This window comes from Lepidochelys olivacea, assembly GCF_965140295.1.
Source record: "Lepidochelys olivacea isolate rLepOli2 genome assembly, chromosome: 13".
Classification (NCBI taxonomy): Eukaryota; Metazoa; Chordata; order Testudines; family Cheloniidae; genus Lepidochelys; species Lepidochelys olivacea.
The window spans coordinates 24,161,895-24,181,514 of NC_140423.1; the positions used below are offsets into that span (position 1 = coordinate 24,161,895).

Sequence of the window (19,620 nt, forward strand, 5' to 3'; positions counted from 1 at the left end):
TTTAGATTGATTAATAATTAAATCACACAGTGTTTTAATATAATGTGCTGCAAAGAGCTGCAAGAGACACAATGAACAGTTACTTGGGGCTCCGAGTATCACTGAGTTTATATGTTGCAAGAGACCATTCAAGATGAAGTGGACAGTTAACACCTAGTTGTAGGAAAAAGGTGGGTCAGTGGCTTACAAATTGTAGTAATGAGCCATAAATCCAGTGTCTTTATTAAGACAGTGGTTTTTGATGTCTAGCAAAATTATGAATTTAAGTTCCCAAGCCCGTCTTTTCAAAGTGTTGTGGAGGTTTCCATTAAGGATGGGGACTGAAAGGTCAGATATCTAAGTCTTCTGCTTGGGCAAAATGTTTCCTTTTACACCCCCTGGCCCTACACCACCCCCTGTAATGACCTGCTGCCACAGTCTGTACTTTGGTGCCAAAGGCAAATTAATGCTGCTGTATTTTTCACATGGAAATATTTTCTGAGGGTAAACTTTACTAGAACACAATATATACTCTATGGCTTTATCCAAAACCCATCATGTAATCTATAGGAGTCTTTCCATTGATTTTAATGGGCTGAAAATCAGGTCTTAAATCACCAAAGATATCATCAGGGCAGGATGCTAGCACCCAGCATCCACCTCCCAGGAGGGTTGTGAAGTTTAATTTATTAATATATGTACATCTATCTGAGATCCTTGCATTAAAGGTACTCTAGAAGGGCAACATATTATGGGTCAAATTTTAAAATATATGAAACTACTACCCTTTAGAAAAAAGAAAAGGAGTACTTGTGGCACCTTAGAGACTAACAAGGTGCCACAAGTACTCCTTTTCTTTTTGCGGATACAGACTAACACGGCTGCTACTCTGAATACTACCCTTTAGAGACATAAATGACACCTCCACAATGTGCAGGCATATTTTGTATCCATAAACTGACTGCAAGTGGAAATCTGAATGCTTGAGCCTCTAGCTATCGGATTATAGATATAGCTAGAGAAGCAAGTACTTGGGAGTTGCACCCACAGTTTCATTGTAGGTTTACATTTTGCAGATGCGATTTATGCTCAGAAAATTGAGTTCTTGCTTCCGGCTTTTTGACTCTTATGCATTTAATTCATGTAGGTTTTTAACTGAAAAATGCTAACCTTTCTATAGGTTTATTAGCCATCCTATAAAATGTATTATTATTCTGTTAAGTTGGATGGGATGGTTAAAAAGCACACTGTAGGATGGATTTAATTTGTTATTGAAATCTGTAGGATTTTAGAATAATTTCTATAAACCCCTGCCACATTCTTACAGAATCCAGTTAGTTTCATCACCATTACATTCCATCAGACTTTCCATACGGGGAAAATTAACACCTATGTATTAAGTTGTTAATGGCTATGCGATGAAATTTCCATTGCCTGGATTCCATTGCATGTCCCTAACCTTTGTTTTAGTACAAGGCTGCCACAAGGTTTGCTTTTTGCGGGCTCAGTTATTTATTTTCCCCCCTCCCCTGTGCCAGAACCCAGGATTTTGGGTGTGCTTTAGAAAACCAAAATAAACATTCAGGGCAGAATTTTCAAATGCTGGGGCCTTAATCTCCTGTCCAAATCAATATTTAATCAGAAAATAGGCATGTACATGTTCAAATGCCAGGCTAAGTATTTACATGCAAGTTTGGACATCACATAAAAGCCACCATATTTTGAAAGTTGGGCCACAGTGTCAGAGTAAAAAAGGCTCAACCAAATTTAATGTCAGGAGTTAAATGGAAAACAAAGCATCAATAATAAGATTTGTGCAAGCTAATACATAAATAGCTACTGCCTACACACCTTGATTTCTCTGTCAGACTGCAGCAGGGGCTTTTTTTTTTTTTTTGGCTACTGTAGCTACTGCAGAGTTTGGAATCTGAGCTGACATATTTAAGCAGTAGCAGGGCAAAATGATCTGAAGGTACAGTTATCTGGTGGGCAGGCTTGTTATTGATGACCTATGTTCCATGTCTTTCTATGGCCACTTTAACTACACTTTACCATGTGAAACCAACAGTAGATGTTGAATCATTTCACCGTGCTTCCTGTAGATACCTATGAGCAAAGCATAAGTTCTAAGCATACCACAAAACAAAATGCCTTTTCAGTTCCCTTAACCTTAAGAAGAAAAGGAGGACTTGTGGCACCTGAGAGACTAACCAATTTATTTCAGCATAAGCTTTCGTGAGCTACAGCTCACTTCATCGGATGCATTCAGTCATCCGATGAAGTGAGCTGTAGCTCACGAAAGCTTATACTCAAATAAATTGGTTAGTCTCTCAGGTGCCACAAGTCCTCCTTTTATAGAATCATAGAATATCAGGGTTGGAAGGGACCTCAGGAGGTCATCTAGTCCAATCCCCTGCTCAAAGCAGGACCAATCCCCAATCAAATCATCCCAGCCAGGGCTTTGTCAAGCCTGACCTTAAAAACTTCTAAGGAAGGAGATTCTATCACCTCCCTAGGTAACGCATTCCAGTGTTTCACCACCCTCCTAGTGAAAAAGTTTTTCCTAATATCCAACCTAAACCTCCCCCACTGCAACTTGAGAGCATTACTCCTTGTCCTGTCCTCTTCTACCACTGAGAATAGTCTAGAACCATCCTCTCTGGAACCACCTTTCAGGTAGTTGAAAGCAGCTATCAAATCCCCCCTCATTCTTCTCTTCTGCAGACTAAACAATCCCAGTTCCCTCAGCCTCTCCTCATAAGTCATGTGTTCCAGACCCCTAATCATTTTTGTTGCCCTTCGCTGGACTCTCCAATTTATCCACATTCTTCTTGTAGTGTGGGGCCCAAAACTGGACACAGTACTCCAGATGAGGCCTCACCAATGTTGAATAGAGGGGGACGATCACGTCCCTCGATCTGCTCGCTATGCCGCTACTTATACATCCCAAAATGCCATTGGCCTTCTTGACAACAAGGGCACACTGCTGACTCATATCCAGCTTCTCGTCCACTGTCACCCCTAGGTCCTTTTCCACAGAACTGCTGCTTAGCCATTCGGTCCCTTGTCTGTAGCTGTGCATTGGGTTCTTCCGTCCTAAGTGCAGGACCCTGCACTTATCCTTATTGAACCTCATCAGATTTCTTTTGGCCCAATCCTCCAATTTGTCTAGGTCCCTCTGTATCCTATCCCTGCCCTCCAGCGTATCAACCACTCCTCCCAGTTTAATATCATCTGCAAATTTGCTGAGAGTGCAATCCACACCATCCTCCAGATCATTTATGAAGATATTGAACAAAACCGGCCCCAGGACCGACCCCTGGGGCACTCCACTTGACACCGGCTGCCAACTAGACATGGAGCCATTGATCACTACCCATTGAGCCCGACAATCTAGCCAACTTTCTACCCACCTTATAGTGCATTCATCCAGCCCATACTTCTTTAACTTGCTGACAAGAATACTGTGGGAGACCGTGTCAAAAGCTTTGCTAACGTCAAGAAACAATACATCCACTGCTTTCCCTTCATCCACAGAACCAGTAATCTCATCATAGAAGGTGATTAGATTAGTCAGGCATGACCTTCCCTTTGTGAATCCATGCTGACTGTTCCTGATCACTTTCCTCTCATGTAAGTGCTTCAGGATTGATTCTTTGAGTACCTGCACCATGATTTTTCCGGGGACTGAGGTGAGGCTGACTGGCCTGTAGTTCCCAGGATCCTCCTTCTTCCCTTTTTTAAAGATTGGCACTACATTAGCCTTTTTCCAGTCATCCGGGACTTCCCCTGTTCACCACGAGTTTTCAAAGATAATGGCCAATGGCTCTGCAATCACAGCCGCCAATTCCAGGTTTAGGTTGGATATTCCAATTTTTGCAAATAGAGACTAACATGGCTGCTACTCTGAAACTTAACCTTAAGGAAACCTTAAGAGTAAGGTTCACAAAAAGTTTGTATATTTCAAACAAAAGGACAGAGTTTAGTTCCTGGCCCTTTGTGTGCAATCTCATGAATATTTGATGCCTTCCCCACAAAAGCAGCTCTTCTGTGAGTGCTACTGCTGCTTCAGTGCTACCAGCTGGATGAGTCTTTCATTTCTGATAGCATTCCCAGGAGTACCATACTTGTGATGTCCACAGAATGGATACAGCAAGGATGAAGGCAATGCAAGCTTCCCGCATGGGCATTTTCAGTTGGCCCTAATGATGCCACTGTCCATTAGTACCTGATGAAATTTGGGGATGGGGAGAAGGAGTGTAGTGATGTGGTGATCTGTCTACTGTAAGATGACTGACACTATCATCCTCTTTCTCCTAGCCCACTAAACAGCTGTTTGGATGGTAATGACTTCTGCATACTGGTAATTTGGACCATAGATAGAGGTGAAAGTTTCCAGATTCTCTTGCCAATTCTGGGTTCATTCTATCCATCCCATAATAATAATAATAATAATAATAATTAATAATAAAAAACCCAAGTGAAGTCAGGACTGCAGAATCGGCTATGTCTACGGCAAGCTTTCTTGTCGTGTCCCCTATGGGGAAAAATGTTGTTAGGGATAGAATAGAATAGAATACCAGGATTGGAAGGGACCTCAGGAGGTCATCTAGTCCAACCCCCTGCTCAAAGCAGGTAATAAACACATTTGTATTATTTAAGGAAAAGTAGATACTAAAATGTTGCTTGTTCTAAACATTAGTAAGTCAGGCAAGGGCATCAGTGTAGGGTCAGGAAGGAATAACTCTCTGTGATGGGTATACAAACCCTAAGCGGGAGAGCAAGGTGTTAAGGAGCAGCCCTGGGCCCAGGTGGCCCCATCCTGTTGCATCTGCAAGGCTTGCACATGCTGGAGATGGAGTTTAAAAAGAGAAGCAGACATGCTCATAGGAGGCAGTCAGTGGAAGGGAGCAACCTCGGCTCTGAGCTCTGGGGAAGTGCTGCCTAGGAGTTCTCGCTGCCTGAGACCTGACAGCACAGACCTGATGAAGCCTGCGAAGGAGAGACTGGTGACTGATTGTGAAGGTCAGAAACTTTATTTGTGATTCTTTAATTTATCCCGTGGGGGAAAAGGCGACTTAGGTAGGAAGTGATCCAGAGAAGCAGCTGCTTAGCGCCCTAAGGTGCAGAATTTAGCTGCCCAGCATCAGGCCCTGGATAGGAGCCTGCTGGAGAGGGTGGCCTGGGCTCCCCTATTAGCTCCAAAAGACGTGACAGCAATATGCGGCTTTACCTTGGTGGAGAGTCCAGCTGGGGAAGACTGTGATTGTTAAGGGGCCCAGACCTGAAACTTGCTGCCCCCTGGCGTTGGCCACTTGATGGTTACCAGGTGCATTCTGGGGATTTTTACCTTTCAGGGAAGCAATAAGAGCCAGGACGTCGGAGTGGATGGCCGAATGGTCTGATGCAGTATGGCAGGTGTTCTGTGACAGCTATTTCCCTTCACCCGATGCCCATCAAAATCTATCAAAGCCAGACTCAAGCCCATGCAAATGGCTATCTTTCTGGACAGCTGCTTCCCCAGCTCATCTCCCCAGTTGTTCTGCATACAGTGTGAAAGGAAAGCTAGAGCAGGGAAAGAAGCTTGCCAGAGTCCAGAGATCTCACTGTAGTGGGGAAACAAGGCTGTGATTTGGAATGATGATCATCCATTCTCATGCTTGCACATCGACTGGAGAACACATTGTTTAAAAGATTACCTTGTAGATGATGATAAGAGCACATTTTCTCCCTCTGCACACAGTGTTTATATTGTGGCGACCATAATGGCTGGTGCTTTTATCGGTGATTTAGAACAGAGCTGTCAAAAACTTTAAATCGCTTCTATTAAAGTAAAGTAATGTGATTTTATCTGTATAAAACCTGTAAAATTTATCAAGGAATCCAATTTTGCCCCCCCCCCCTTTTTTTTAAATGAAAGACCTTGCAGTGACACAGCAGAGCAGTTTCTCCGCTGAAAAAGTCAGACCCTTGACTAATGTGCCATATCTGACAAGCCTCAGAGAGCTCGCTTTGGAGAGCAGAGCTTTTTCGGTATTTGGAAGACCATGTTTTCTCATTGCTTGTTGGGCTCATGAAGCTGCCTGGTGGGTGAGAATTGGTTGCTATATGGACAGTGTTGATTGATACTGACAGAGAGCAAAATCTATGGTGTGTGTTACTGTCCACCTGGTAACCTGACTAAGAGCCAGTAAATTACCTGGGAGAGATTTCCTTATGGACTCCTCACCTTCCTTCCCTGTAGTCTGCTTTCTAAGAGAAACACTCCGTCCTTCCTTAGCCTGTAGTCTTCATACAGTATGTGAACTTGTGAGATCTGACAAGCTGCAAACGGTTGGCCCTGCTCAGTCCTTGGACGGGGGGACCTCCAAGGAATAATCTGATGCTGCAATGTTTTTTGTGAGTCAGCAGGGGCAGCTCTTTCCATGAGTCAGTTCTGCAATAGTGCCTTACTTAGGGCATGGCTACAGGAGAAACTTCAAAGTGCTGTCACAGGAGTGCTCCCATGGCAGCGCTTTGAAGTGCGAGTGTGGTCGCGCACGAGCGCTGGGAGAGAGCTCTCCCAGTGCTCCTGGTCATCCACCTCCATGAGGGGATTAGCTCCGAGCACTGGGAGCCTGGCTTTAAAGCGCTCAGGCTTGCTGCACTCGGGGGAGGGGGGGTGATTTTTCACACCCCTGAGCCAGCAAGTTAGAGCTCTATAAAAAGTAAGTGTAGCCAAGCCCTTAGTTCTTGTACAACACTTTCTGTCAGTAGACCTCCAAGCCCTTCACAAAGCAAGTCAGGTTTATCACCTGCATTTTACAGGTGGGTAAACTGAGGCAAGAGAGAAGCAATGTTACTTTCCCAAGGTCACCCAGGAGGCCAGTGGCAGAGCCAGGAATAGAATCCAAGAAATAAGTCTCCCAAGTGCCAGTCCTTTGCTTTCTCGGCTAGGCCACGCTATTTGCTGTGGACCAGTGCCTCGCCACAGAGCTGGCAGGGCACTGTGCAGCTTGGAGGTGTCATCTACATCTCCTGAGTGAAGCGAAGTGGCATAATTGTGTGCTTGAATTGTGGTATAAATCTGGATGTGCTGACCAGATTCCAGTGTGGGTGGTTACATAGTCAACCTAAAATTCTTACAGCAGTTTCATTTGGATACAGGATACCTATTTACGCCCTCTCATTCTGTACCAGCAGTGATTGCATTTGAGTGGTAGTTGAAGTGATTTGCAAAGTGCCTTTGAATCATTGGGGATTAAAGGTGCTGCGGTGAACCTACTGGCTCCTTACCTTCCACTCACTCCAAAAGGTAGGGAGAGGACTGAGCCAGTAGATAGAGCTAGCTAGTGCTCTAGAAATAGCTGTGTAGACAGCTCTTTGAAGTGGCAGCTCAGGCCCTGAAGTCTAGGGTGGGGGGTTGGCTTCAGAGCCTGAGCCGCTACTTCAAAACATTTTCTACACAACTATTTTTAGATAGGTAGCACAAGCCCTGCCGGCCTGGGTGTCTCGAGATGGGCTAAGAGGCTTGCTGCCATGGGCTGTGTAGATGCATTCTCAGAGGCTAGAGGGAATCGAGCTCTGTGGAAAGCCAGAGGCTATGTATGAGCAGGAGCAGCAGGCTGGGAGCTGGCTGTGGAAGGAAGACCAGGCAACACACAGTCTGATAGCGAGGCAAGGCAGGAGCCTGCTTCTGACAGGGGATCAGCTGGCATGAGGCACAGGACAATGGCACGGGGCATAAGGACAACGCAGAGGAGCTCCACCATGGTCTTGGATAAAATAAATAGGGGGTGGCTGGGACAGAAGTTTGGTCTGCAGGCTAGGACAGGCTTTGCCTCCAGGATGGGGTGGACTGAAGGGAGTTTAAGACACTAACCCGTGGAGCCCCGTAGCACACAGGTACCTTTATATCCCACTACTGGACTCTGTCACCATGGTCTGGTTAGGAACTATTGAGTCGATCTCTTACTGTAAATGTTCAAGCTATTGTGCATACTTTATGTGTCACCCTTTATTTCTGCTCTTTGTAGGGGAATTATCCTGTATTGCTCATTCAGAATGGGAGTGTGTTGATGGGTTCTTGGAGTATGTCTGGCATGTGGCTCTGAGCAGAGATGACAGCACCTGCCAATACTGGGGGAGGGAGGCAGAGTGAGGGCAGCGGCTTCAGCAGATGTTACTGAGCATGCTCAGTTGTTTGAACAGGCTCAGTACAAGTCAAGCAGCAAAGCTGACCCTTTGTGACCCCTTCCCCCCCCCCACACACACACGTTGCCTCTGAGTTGTTGTGCACCTGGAGTGCTACTGAACACTGGGTTGGTGTACCACAGCATTCACACTGATAACTGCAGTGCTATATACATGTATCATTCATATTGTCTGTGATCATCTCCTACAAAGTCCATCATTCTGAGCCTTTTCCATAGCTTGTCAGCATTTGTCTGACTGCTTTCTTTCCCGTGGGAGTGTGCTAGATAGCCCCAGAAATTAGCTGGTGATTAATCCAAATGTGCAGGTTAGCTGTTTGGTCTCTCTGGCCTGCTTTTAGTTGCCCGCCCATGTGTCCTGTGGAAGCGCTGATGAGATGTTGGTGTGTTAAAAGTTTTTCAGACCAATCTTTCTGCGACAATAAGCCTCTGAAAGCCACTAGAACGATGCACTCCTGGCTGTTTCCAATCTCTGCATCGATCTCTCCTAACTAGACAAAGAACTAGCCTCATGTAGACAGGTGAGGACAGCATATGTGAATACCCTGAAAAAAAGTGAAATGACTGCACTGGTATCTCTTTCTTTGTCAAATGGGTGAGTAGTGTTAAGCAGTCAGGATGCCTGTCACAATTGTAGCAGTGCTGAACTTAAGACTTTGTTAACTGTCTGTGACAGAAAACAAAGCCAAGCGTATCTGGATGCTGTGCAACCCTACTTGGGTTTACAAAATTATGCTAGAAGCATCAGGAATTGCTACAAGGTATCACTGAGATCAAGAGCTTAATGGGATACAAATTGGGATTAAACTTTTATACAGATAGAAAGAATATCCAGAATTGCTTTAATTTTCAAACAAAGTGTTGGAAGGGACAGAAACCCACGTGCTTCAATGCGGATGCCAATTTTAGCTATAGGGGTGGTTAGGACGAGACTCTCCATGGAGGAATTAATGTGAGAGCCTTTCTCCTATTGTTTCAGTAGTTCTGCTCCAGGAGAGAACCCGAAAGAGCAGAGGTAGCAGCAAGTATATAATACGCACAAGTAAATATTATGCCAAACTATGAATCTGTTATTTTATTCAAACTAGTTCATACAGCCTTAGCATAAATTGTTTCAAAAGACATTCATCATCACCACTTTCAACCACCATTTCATTTGGTGCATGGTGGGATGAAAGCCATGGGTACCTCCTTACAGTACAATTCTATCTTGTGAATTCCCTTAATGCATCTCTCTACCTTCGTTACTGGAGCCTGTTTCTGTAATTACTGCAATTCATTGTTCATAGTAATTTCGCCATATACATGTAACATTTCGTGAGATAATGTTACACATTTGTGACACTTTTTGTCCTAAAAGAATCCCAGAGTGCTTTACGAACAGCATACGTAAAACTGAAATCTGTTCTCATTTTCACCAGGACATATCTGGAGTAAATCCACTAAATTCAGTGGAATTACTGCAGACTAAATGATCAGAATCTGGTCCACAGAGCACCAGTGGAATGCAGCCATTAGTGAGGAGAAGGGCCTATATACTGCATAACTGTGAAGGGGGCCCCAGTGAATGGTATTTGTTTTCAGTGCTAAATTTTCCTGTCTCACTATTTCTTTAGCTTTGCCTTTTTTCTTTCCTTGTTGGTGAGCTTCTTGTTATTCTAACCTTGTCTTATCTCTCTCTTTCTCCCTCTCCACCTTCGTCTCCCTCCTAGTGTCTATCAGCTTGTTGTCAAGGAAGAGAGGCTGCAGAAAGCACGGAGGGCTGCAGACATCATTGAGTGCTTCTCTGTTCCAGTGAGCTACAAAAATGCTTCCAGCCTTGACTCACCCCATTACTTTGCGGCCGAGCTGAAGCCCGTCAATCTGCCCGTCACGCAGCCCTTTACGGTGGGCGACAACAAGACCTACAATGGCTATTGGAATGCTCCACTCTCACCACTGAAAAGCTACAGCATCTACTTCCAGGCTCTCAGCAAAGCGAACGGAGTAAGTGCAGTAAGAACTGAGACTGGATTTGTGCACATATGGCCACCTCCATCCCTCCACCTCCTAAAAATGCACACTTTTTTTTTCTTAGAAAGCCTGAGGAAAATTAAACAGTTCACTACTAGTCCTCTGCTTTGGCCTCTGGTGCATTGTTCCTTTGAAAACTGCAGGAGAACATTATGTTGTACATGGTGCGTCTGGCGTTACCAGAGATGTGTTTTACTGAAATACCCCGAACAAAGGGGGCTGGTTATATTTTACTGCAATTTGCTCCTTTCCCTGATTCATTCTTTTCCTTTTAGTTGCACTAACTCCAGGGAAGGGGCTTATAGGACAGACCTACTACTTCCAGATAATCTTCACTTCCAAATTTGTCATTACTGGGGGAGAAATTATGAAACAAGAGAAATGCAAAAAGTGATGAAGGAGGATTAGCCTCTAGTCTTGAATCTGGCTATATCCTAGTTCAACAGTTACAGCTGGGATTTTCAGCTGAAGCGAAATTTAAGAGGTGCCTCTCTCTTTCAATGGGAAATGTGTGTCTTACTCCCCTGCAGCCTTTTGAAAAGCCCATCCTATATGGCTAGAACTATTTATCCTGTGTTGGGGAAAGAGGTTGAGAATGGAGACAACACAGGTACAAAACATTCCTTGCTATTTCCAGCTGCCAAGTACTACCCTTGCCATGCTGAAATATTATTCATATCATAGGAACACGAGATGGAAAAGGCCATCTAGTTTATCTTCCAGCTTATTAGCATTTTTACTGCATTCAGCCATTGTCCAATGTATTCTTAGTACTTTTACCAGTGCTCTCTGTTCAGTCCTCTTTTCCATTAATAAATTCATGCAAGTTTTTCCTATGAAAGAGCAAGACAATACTGTATCCCAAACTGTATTGCAAAGGTAAACTACCTACTTAGGCTTTAGGCGCCACTTTAAGTATCCATACAGTGTCTGCCCCATGACATGGAAAACACACCCACAGTCACACAAAGTGTTGGGCTTGATTTAATAGACTAGCAAGGCTAATGAGCATTTATAACGTTCCAGTTTTACTGCCAGCATTTATCACCATTCCTGTTGCAAGGTATCTGCAGCATCACTTATGAGCAGCAAAATTCTTTAATGTGATGTTTCCTCACCTTGGCTTTCTCACCAGCTGATATCTTCGCCTTCCAGCATTATTCATGTAATTCAGCATTAGATTTGCCTTTATAAAGAAAAGAGTAAAATATATGTACATGTTTGTCTGTGTCTAGTTAGTTACCCCTTGCATGATAGTTGATTGCTTGTGAATGGGTCCCCAGGGAAGGAAAAGCTTTATTTGCTCAAGTACAAACTAATACGCCATAAATAGATAATATGAATGTAAATGTAGGCTTCACCTGGCGTGCTGGATTAATACAGCAGTGTATGGTTTGTGTTTTTTTCTGAAACGCTGCAGCTGGAAGGCTTCATATGGTCCGTGTACTCTGAGTTTACAAGCTAGTGCAGGGACATGAGGGGTCTGACTTGACTGTACAGTATTAATGCATGTCACTGTGTCACCAGTATTATTCTGCACCTTTTAGTTACAGGCAGAAATATATGGGCTGCAGGTGGTACTTACTCACTTAATGAATCTGGACTTTTAGGTCCAAATATTCAAAAGGTCTTTCTTCAAATACATGTAGGACCATTCTGCATGTGTAAAATACATTTGCATGCACAACAAGTAATTTTGATACAAATTCCCCTTGGAGCATGCAGTTAGTTGCCTCTTGCATGCATACATTTTATTGGCACAGCAGGTGTGTGTGTGTTTTCAGGGTGCAACTTAAGGGCTGAGCGTAGAAAAAAGTGCCCAATAAGTATAAAGTGTAATAGGCTGCCCTCTGCTGTGTGCAGCTCCAAAAGCAGAATTTGGATTTTCAGGTGAATATGCATATTCTTCCTTGTTTCAGGACAAAGTAATTTGGGCCAGTTTTTCAAACATTTGGCCTGTGTTTTGCAGACACCATTTTTCAAACACCAGTAATTACAGGTTCACTGTTGTTCCCTGAACTGTTTGCAGGCATGATTTGTTGTTTACAGTTTTTAGTACCCAAATGCATCCACAAATCAAGCAGTTCTTTGACTAAGATGTTAACAGAGCCTGCAAATAATTGTGGGTGAAAAATTACAGCCTCAGTTATTTAGGCTTGCAAAATTTCAGATGCAATAACAAAAATGTCCCATTTAAGGCAGGGCAAAAATTTGGCCATATGTCACACCTGGATGTGTAAACCTCCCAGTGGGGTATTTGCCACTCATGTTAAACCAAGGTGTTCTATAACCCCATTAATCACTCACAATTTTGAAATGACAAAACATCTTTCCGTATGTGGAACCTTGAATAAGAAATCACCTTTGCTTACTGAACCATACCATCTCCCTCTGGAAACTCAGTAGGAGTTTAATTTGAAGAAACTTTCTGAATAGTCAAAAAGCAGCTTTAGCACAGGGGGGTGGCAATAGAATGGCATTGTTTCAGCTTCTCACTACATGGCGAGCTGTGCTCAGTCAAAGTTCTTGTCTGCTCTGTTACTATTAGCCATGATTGTTATGTTGAAAAGAACATAATTAACAGCTGGATACAAAACAAGTGTGGCAAATTGCAGCAAAATCAGATCATGAGTTTTCCTGCCTTCTGTTGTGTAATGCTGTATTTGTTTTTATAGAGTTTGAATAAGATCGCCGTTGTTCATTGAATTCCTTTCTCTGGACTGTCACAGGAGATTTGGTCTATGTGATGCTGCTACCAGACAAGGGTGTCAATAGAACACGTGTGAAACAGAATAGACTTTGGCTTTGTTGTACCAAACACCTGCTTCCAAACTGTGTGAATTTCCCTCTAAGTGATTGTCAAAAGCAAGATGTTGAACTGAAATGTGTTGAAGAGCTTTAAGTTTAAAAAAAAAAAACCAAGCTAGGCTTTTGTGTTTATGGGAGTGTGAGCACGAGAAGTTCAATTAACGACTGTTTGTTCCACGGAAATGGTAGCATACATGATATGACACAAGGAGCTGTGGGCAATAAAAAGGAAACTCACGTGGTTGGATCAAGCAGAGCGGCTTCTTTAACACATCGTGTAGAGCCTTCCTCTGAAGATCAGAGTTTTATTTTCACCTCTGGCTTCAGTGTGTCATTCAGGTAGTTAATTGTTACGTACTGCGTAACATTGTGCCACTGGCTTCGAAGCATGTTCCTTTTTCTCTATGAAGCATGAGGGAATTTGCCACATGAAGCCGTTCTTTATCTAGCCAGATCATCTGTTCTCACCCTTGAGAAGACACAGGACCTTTCAGTGTTACCTCTGTCAAAAGGCGAGGCCAGTGCAAGTGGGCAATATTGTGCTATTGTGACTCTGGTCTGTCTCCCCACTAACTCTTTCACAGAAGGGAACTGCTTTGTCGGAGTTGTTGCTGACTGTCTCCAGCATCCAAAGGTGGAGACTTTCCTGGTTGCAATCAATCCTGCCTGACAAGTTTTTATCCAGCATAGAAACTAGGTCTTCTTAGAATGATTTCATGCAGTCGCTGGTTTTACATAGAGTTCAATATTCTGGGCCATTCTTCCTGTGAATAGGAGGCTTCATAACTCAATCACAGATAATACAGGAGACAATGTTGGCTTGTTACTGCAACCTGGTGGTCCAACAAGTGAGTGATGTTTTTAGGTCATGAGTGTGAAAAGTAGCACCTCAGCAATCAATGGGAATATTATTTTTGAAGGAATGATGGACTCCGCAGAGTTTCTTATTGATTTTTTTTTTTGCCTCTAATGATTTGTACTACATGCATGTTCATGCAATTCTTAATGCTGGATTTCCAGCTACTGACAGTTCTGATCACAGTATAACATGTTTTTTACTCCTCTTGGAAGATTTTGGGGGTGCAGGCAGAGCTGCCAGCGCTTAATGTGAGAGTAAATCCATAAAAGACTAATGAACTACTTAAGTCCGATTTTGAGAACTGAAGTGGTATCTAGGCCTGAAGTGACTCCTCTTCTCAGGGGTTAATTTCAACTTTAAAAAGCTCTACATGCCGTAAATAAATAATTCCGTTGGCAATATTACTGTATAAAAGGCTTTTCACAACTTGGAATAGTTGTGTGAAAAATGACACGACCCTACTCCAACATATGCCTGTGGGATTTTCAGTACATATTTGTGTCTAACCATGTTTGCTGCTTGCAAACGTTGTGCCAACCTTGCCCTGGAATATTAGGGTGAGTGCTGGTCAGCCCTGCAGTACAGAGACTGTTTTGCAGCCTTGGTAGTCCCTTGTTTTCACACATGGATAACGTTCTGAAACATTTGAGGCTGAATCTTTCCTTGGTAGCTTTTTGCCTGAGGATTTTTTTATTTATTTATTTAGGTTGAGCAAGATGCCTTAATCTGTGTTCGAGTTATGGGAGAGTGGGAGAAAATACATTTTTCCAATTGTAAATAACACTAGTAAAATAAAATTCCAAGTACTCTTTTATTTATGTTACACCAAAATAGCTGAAGTTAGAAAGCTGCAATCTGGGGTGGACCTAATCCTCCTTGAGGACTAGAACTTTGCCTGGGTTGGTGAGGGGAATTAAAAATCAATGCTCTGACCTTCCAAAGACTTGTGCACATGGTTAATTTTACACACAAGTGGTTCAGTTGGCTTCAATTACAGGTTAAAGTTAAGCACATGTGTAAATCCTTCCAAGATCAGGGCATAAACTGTAAGGATTTGAAAGTCAATTCTCAACCTGCTCAGTTTGTACCTACTAGTGTTTTAGTAGTCTAAGGAAGCTCCACCCATTTCCCCCTCTACCTTACTTGACAGGCCCAAGGGCAGCTGCTCTCAGGCTGCTGATAGGGCATTCTACATGAGAGAGATGGTAAATGCCTTATAGATCCAGAGCAAAAACTCATAATATTAAAAGGATGGAAAATATGAGGTTGTCGGGGGGGGGGGTACCCTAGTCAAAGCTGTTTGAAGAGGTCTCCTTATTTTTTACTGCATCTGTAGTCTGTCAATTCTCAGGTGTTAGTTTTTCCTTTTTAAATAAGTTTTTGTCTCTTACTGTTGCAGATAAAACTGCCAAATTAAATATATATGTTGTGTCCTGGTGCCCTTTTCTGCAGAATTGTCCCCATCCAAACAGGAGCAGCCAACGGAGGCAGAACTTGCCTCTTCATCACCCAGTGCACTTCAGTGAGGCGTGAACTTGAAAACCTAAATGGAATCATTTAAAAGTGCATAGTATTAAGCCAAGCCAATTCTCTTTATCTTTAAAGGGGGGGTGGGGGGAGGAGAGACAGAAAAAGAAAATGATAAAGCCAAGAAGTTCAGAACAATGTAAACTTAATCCAGTTGCACATATGTGCTATAGTATTTTCTTCTTCTTGGTTTTCTGGTTAAAATATGTGTACCTTAATACATCACTGCTTGCATTATAAAATGTCTAAAGTAAAATAAACAGCCAAATTAATCCTGCTGTTGGAACCTCAGTTTTGGCACCTCCTGAGTTTATGAGTAATTTTCCAATCATAATCTTTTCACATTTAAAATAATAAAACTGTACTCTACATATAATATATAGGGTCTTGCATGTGGAGATCACTAAGATCTTTACAAGCATTGATTAAGTTTCACAGCACTTCTGTGAGTCTGGAAAGTAGAACTTAACTCCCGTTATCTCAGCAGCTCAAAGAAGTGTATCCAGAATTCAGAAAACTGAAATTTTAGAAGATGGTTGTCATTTTTCTGAAATGCTTAAATTTTTACTGATGTTTCTATTTTGTGATTTTGTGTGTGTGTGCATGCGTATGTCCCCTGGGCTTTCTGGATAACTGGGGTTTACCTCTATCTATTCCCATTTTACTGGTGTGTAAACTGAGGGGCAGAGTTCTAGAACTATCTGTGGTCACATACATAATTTGGCTGACTAAGTTATAGAGCTGATCAGAATTTCTTTTATTAAACAAGGAAAAAATAACTTTTTGTTGGAAAAAACATTTTGGGGGTTTTGGCAGGAAAGTTTTTGACAAACTCTCAATTCTTGATGGGTAACAGACACTTTTCAGAAAGAAATAGTTTTCTTGAAAATCCAATTTTCTGTCAGAAAGCAACCTGGATGGAAATTTTTTGACCTGTCCTAATCAGGAATACGACCAGACCTTCCACTTCGACCATTAAATCCCTGAGACTGTCTGTGGGTTGTCCTCCCTGGCTGCAGATGCACTTGGTTCCTTGAATGAAGTATTTTGGAGTGTAGTTCCGAAGCCCAGATGTCTTATTTCTGTAGTGATTGCCCTTGCTTTTGGCACTACCAAAGCGTTGTCTTTTAATAAGTGCAATTTGTCTGTGTTAAATATAGCAATTAGCAGATGTAAATGCAAACAGAATACACTGTATCCTGTCTTCTTAAATTACGCTGTGCAAGGGATATGCACATGCTCAGATGAAATCAGTTTCGGCATCATTAACAAGTTTTCCTTTTTGGTTTCTCACCTATTCTTTTTCTTAACGTTGATTAATTTTTCCAGCTGGCTGTTGTACTTGATAGCAAACAAGGAGCTACAGAAACATACGAAAACATTTTCCAAGACCAAATTTGGGACTTTGTATATTAAAGTGCCTTGCTAATTGTGGACTGCCACACTGCTACTTTGATATCCATGTCTACCCTCCGTCAATGACTTTTCCAGTCCCATTTGCTCAACTTATAAGTCACAACAAGATTTCATTTTTTATTGTGCCCATTGTTGCAGGCTGAGGCTAGTCTCTGAAAATAAAGCTGTGTTCATTCTACTTCATATTTCATCGCTGACCATAAAGATTCTGGAATTGCTCAGTAGTTTGTCATTCTAGGTGATGATGAATGAGGCATAAATGAATACCAGGCTCCTTTCTGCAGCTATATTGGTTCTGCAGTGCTGACAGTTGTACTGTTTTTTGTGGGGTCAGTGAACCAAGCAGATATGACTCAGGGATAAACTAGGGCACAAGCTTGCATGGCGGGGTGGAGGTAGGGGTAGGTGCAGTGTGTATCCACAATGGGAGTTTTGGTTGGGGTTATCCCTCAGAAAGCACAGGTGTTTCCCGCGCAGGTCAACAAGCTGCACCACCCCACAAGGCTGTTTCATGGGGAGGTGCTATGGCTACGAGAGAATCATCACCTTCCTTGCTCTTTGCAGAGCACAAGAACTGTGGTTGTCCCTTGTCTTTGTGCAAAGTATGTATGGAGGCAAAGGCACTTTTGCCCCCTTTCCACTCTAAGGTCATGCACCTATGCTAGGGCCAAGGATGGTCTATCCCATGCTTTTCTGTAAGAAAGTTCCATTTGAACAAAGTTACTCTTTGCAAATGTATGTATTGTTGCTGTAGGAAGGAGCAAGATACATACCGGCACTTCCAGAACACACATGGCATACATATTAATGCAGCATTGTTGCATACGATAATTTATGCAATATTCATTACACTTGAGACATGCACAAGATTGTTTAAAGACATAGGTGCTAAGAAAACCCGGCAGCAGATTACTGCCTCACAAAATCACTCTTCTGACCAGAGCAACATGTTAAGATATGAAAGGCAGTCGTGGGTACAAGCATAATCTGCCAGTAATGACTGTAGCGTAGAGTGAGGTATTTGGAATGCTGGTGATGGTATGTTTTCAGTGGACATGGGTTAAAAAGGTGGCTTGGTTTGGGTTTTAGAAAAAACAAACACAGAACTAGGGTTAGTTCAGATCTGGACTCCCCCTCCCCTATCCCCCCACCAACCAACCTTTAGAATCCAAGAAGAATCAGATAAAAGGTGTGGGTGTTATTCCAGCTCTGTACTGAGTGACCTTGGATGGTTTGGATTGTGGGTCAACCTGGTTAGTAGAGCTGATCATTTAGCATGCCATTTGTTTCACACACACATCGGATATTTGCATGTGCAACTAGCTAGTTAGGTGTCTCTGTAGCCATGTGTGTATGTAAATGCCCAATTTGCGGGAATTGTAGCAATTATTATTATTACATCTTTTTCATGCCAATGTTGATGCATTAGCACTATCATTTCATTACCTGCTTCTTCCATCTGCTCTGTGGTGTTGAGTTTGGCTGTTCCACCCTCCCTTCCAAAGGTTCTTCAGGTTTTCCTTGGGCTCCCTCATTTCCTCACTCCTGTTGGTTTTCACTTGACAGCTACATGTGAGAGTGAATCTGTGTGTTGGCATCCAGAGCCCATGTCTCATACGTCAAGCACTTCCTTCTGAGTCTAGTGGAAACAAGCTGCTGGTTGGTGTTTTTTCAGATCTCTTTTTTTGGTGATGAAGTCTCTGTCCAATGCCCAGAATCTTTCATAGGCATTTATTTTCAAAGGCATCTAGTTTTCTATCTAATGTTTAAATAACTCTCCAGTTCTTGCGGCCACATGCTACCACTGAGGTTACATTGGAGTTGAAAATTCTCCATTTTGTTTTGTTACTGTATATCTTTGATTTCCATGATTGAGTTTAGTGAATGCTAGGATGCCTTTCCTATCCTTGAGGTCTCTGTTGACTAATATGGTGCTACCCAGGTAAATGAACAGTTCTACTTTTTTGATATCTTTACCTTCTAGTATCACGCTATCCTTGACGTATAGGTTTCAGGGATGTTTGTTTTGGCATAACTGATTTGGGGCTCTTTTTGGCCAGCTGTTTTTGCCAAGGTGTCTGTTTTGTTTGTAGTTTTTTGCTCAACAGCACGATATCATAGCAAAGACTAGGTCTTCTATGCATTTGCCAGCTACCCATACTGTGCCAGTATTTGTGTTGCTAATACACTTCTTCATTATCCGGTCGATGGCAGTGTCAAACAACTGTAGAGATAGAATGCAGCCTTGATTCATTCCTGTGTTCACACTGAATCACTTCAATGTCTTGTTCACTCTTACAGCTCACATTACATTGCTGTATATAGGCTTGATGATGAAGACTTCAGCTGGAATTCCATGAGATGGAGTATTCCACAATGTATGCTTATGCAGGCTGTCAAATGGGTTTTGAAAATCCATGAAATGGATAATAAGGGAAGCCTGGCATGCTACACATTCTTCTATGATGATCCTTGTGTGAATATCTGATCTACGCAGGATCTCTTGGGCCTGAATCCTGCCTGTTTTTCCCTGGGCGTTGCATCCCCTGCCTCTCTCATCCTGTGTAGTATCACACTGCAGGTGACTTTCACTGCAACCAAAAATAGTGTGACACCTCTCCAGTTGCTGCAGTTAGTAAGATCACCCTTTTGGGGTATTCTGACATAGGTGTCCAGGGGTTACAATGGGTTCTCTCTTTCCCAGACTTCATTGAACAGCTCTGCCAGTTTCATTAGGATGGTAGTGTCAAGAGCTTTTAGCATTTCTGCTCTGATTTGATCATCTCTTGCCATTTTGTTTTTTTCAGCTTCTTGACTGCAGCCTGT

General features: G+C 42.7%; 1 protein-coding gene across 1 annotated transcript in view; it reads left to right on the forward strand.

The window, feature by feature from the left end:
• Positions 1 to 19,620, forward strand: part of PTPRT (protein tyrosine phosphatase receptor type T) — a 740,652-nt gene that overhangs the window by 594,157 nt on the left and 126,875 nt on the right. Inside the window, exon 12 of the mRNA XM_084646178.1 lies at positions 9,884 to 10,157. Within this exon, the coding sequence (XP_084502304.1) occupies positions 9,884 to 10,157 (274 nt within the window). The remainder of the gene's footprint in view (positions 1 to 9,883; positions 10,158 to 19,620) is intronic.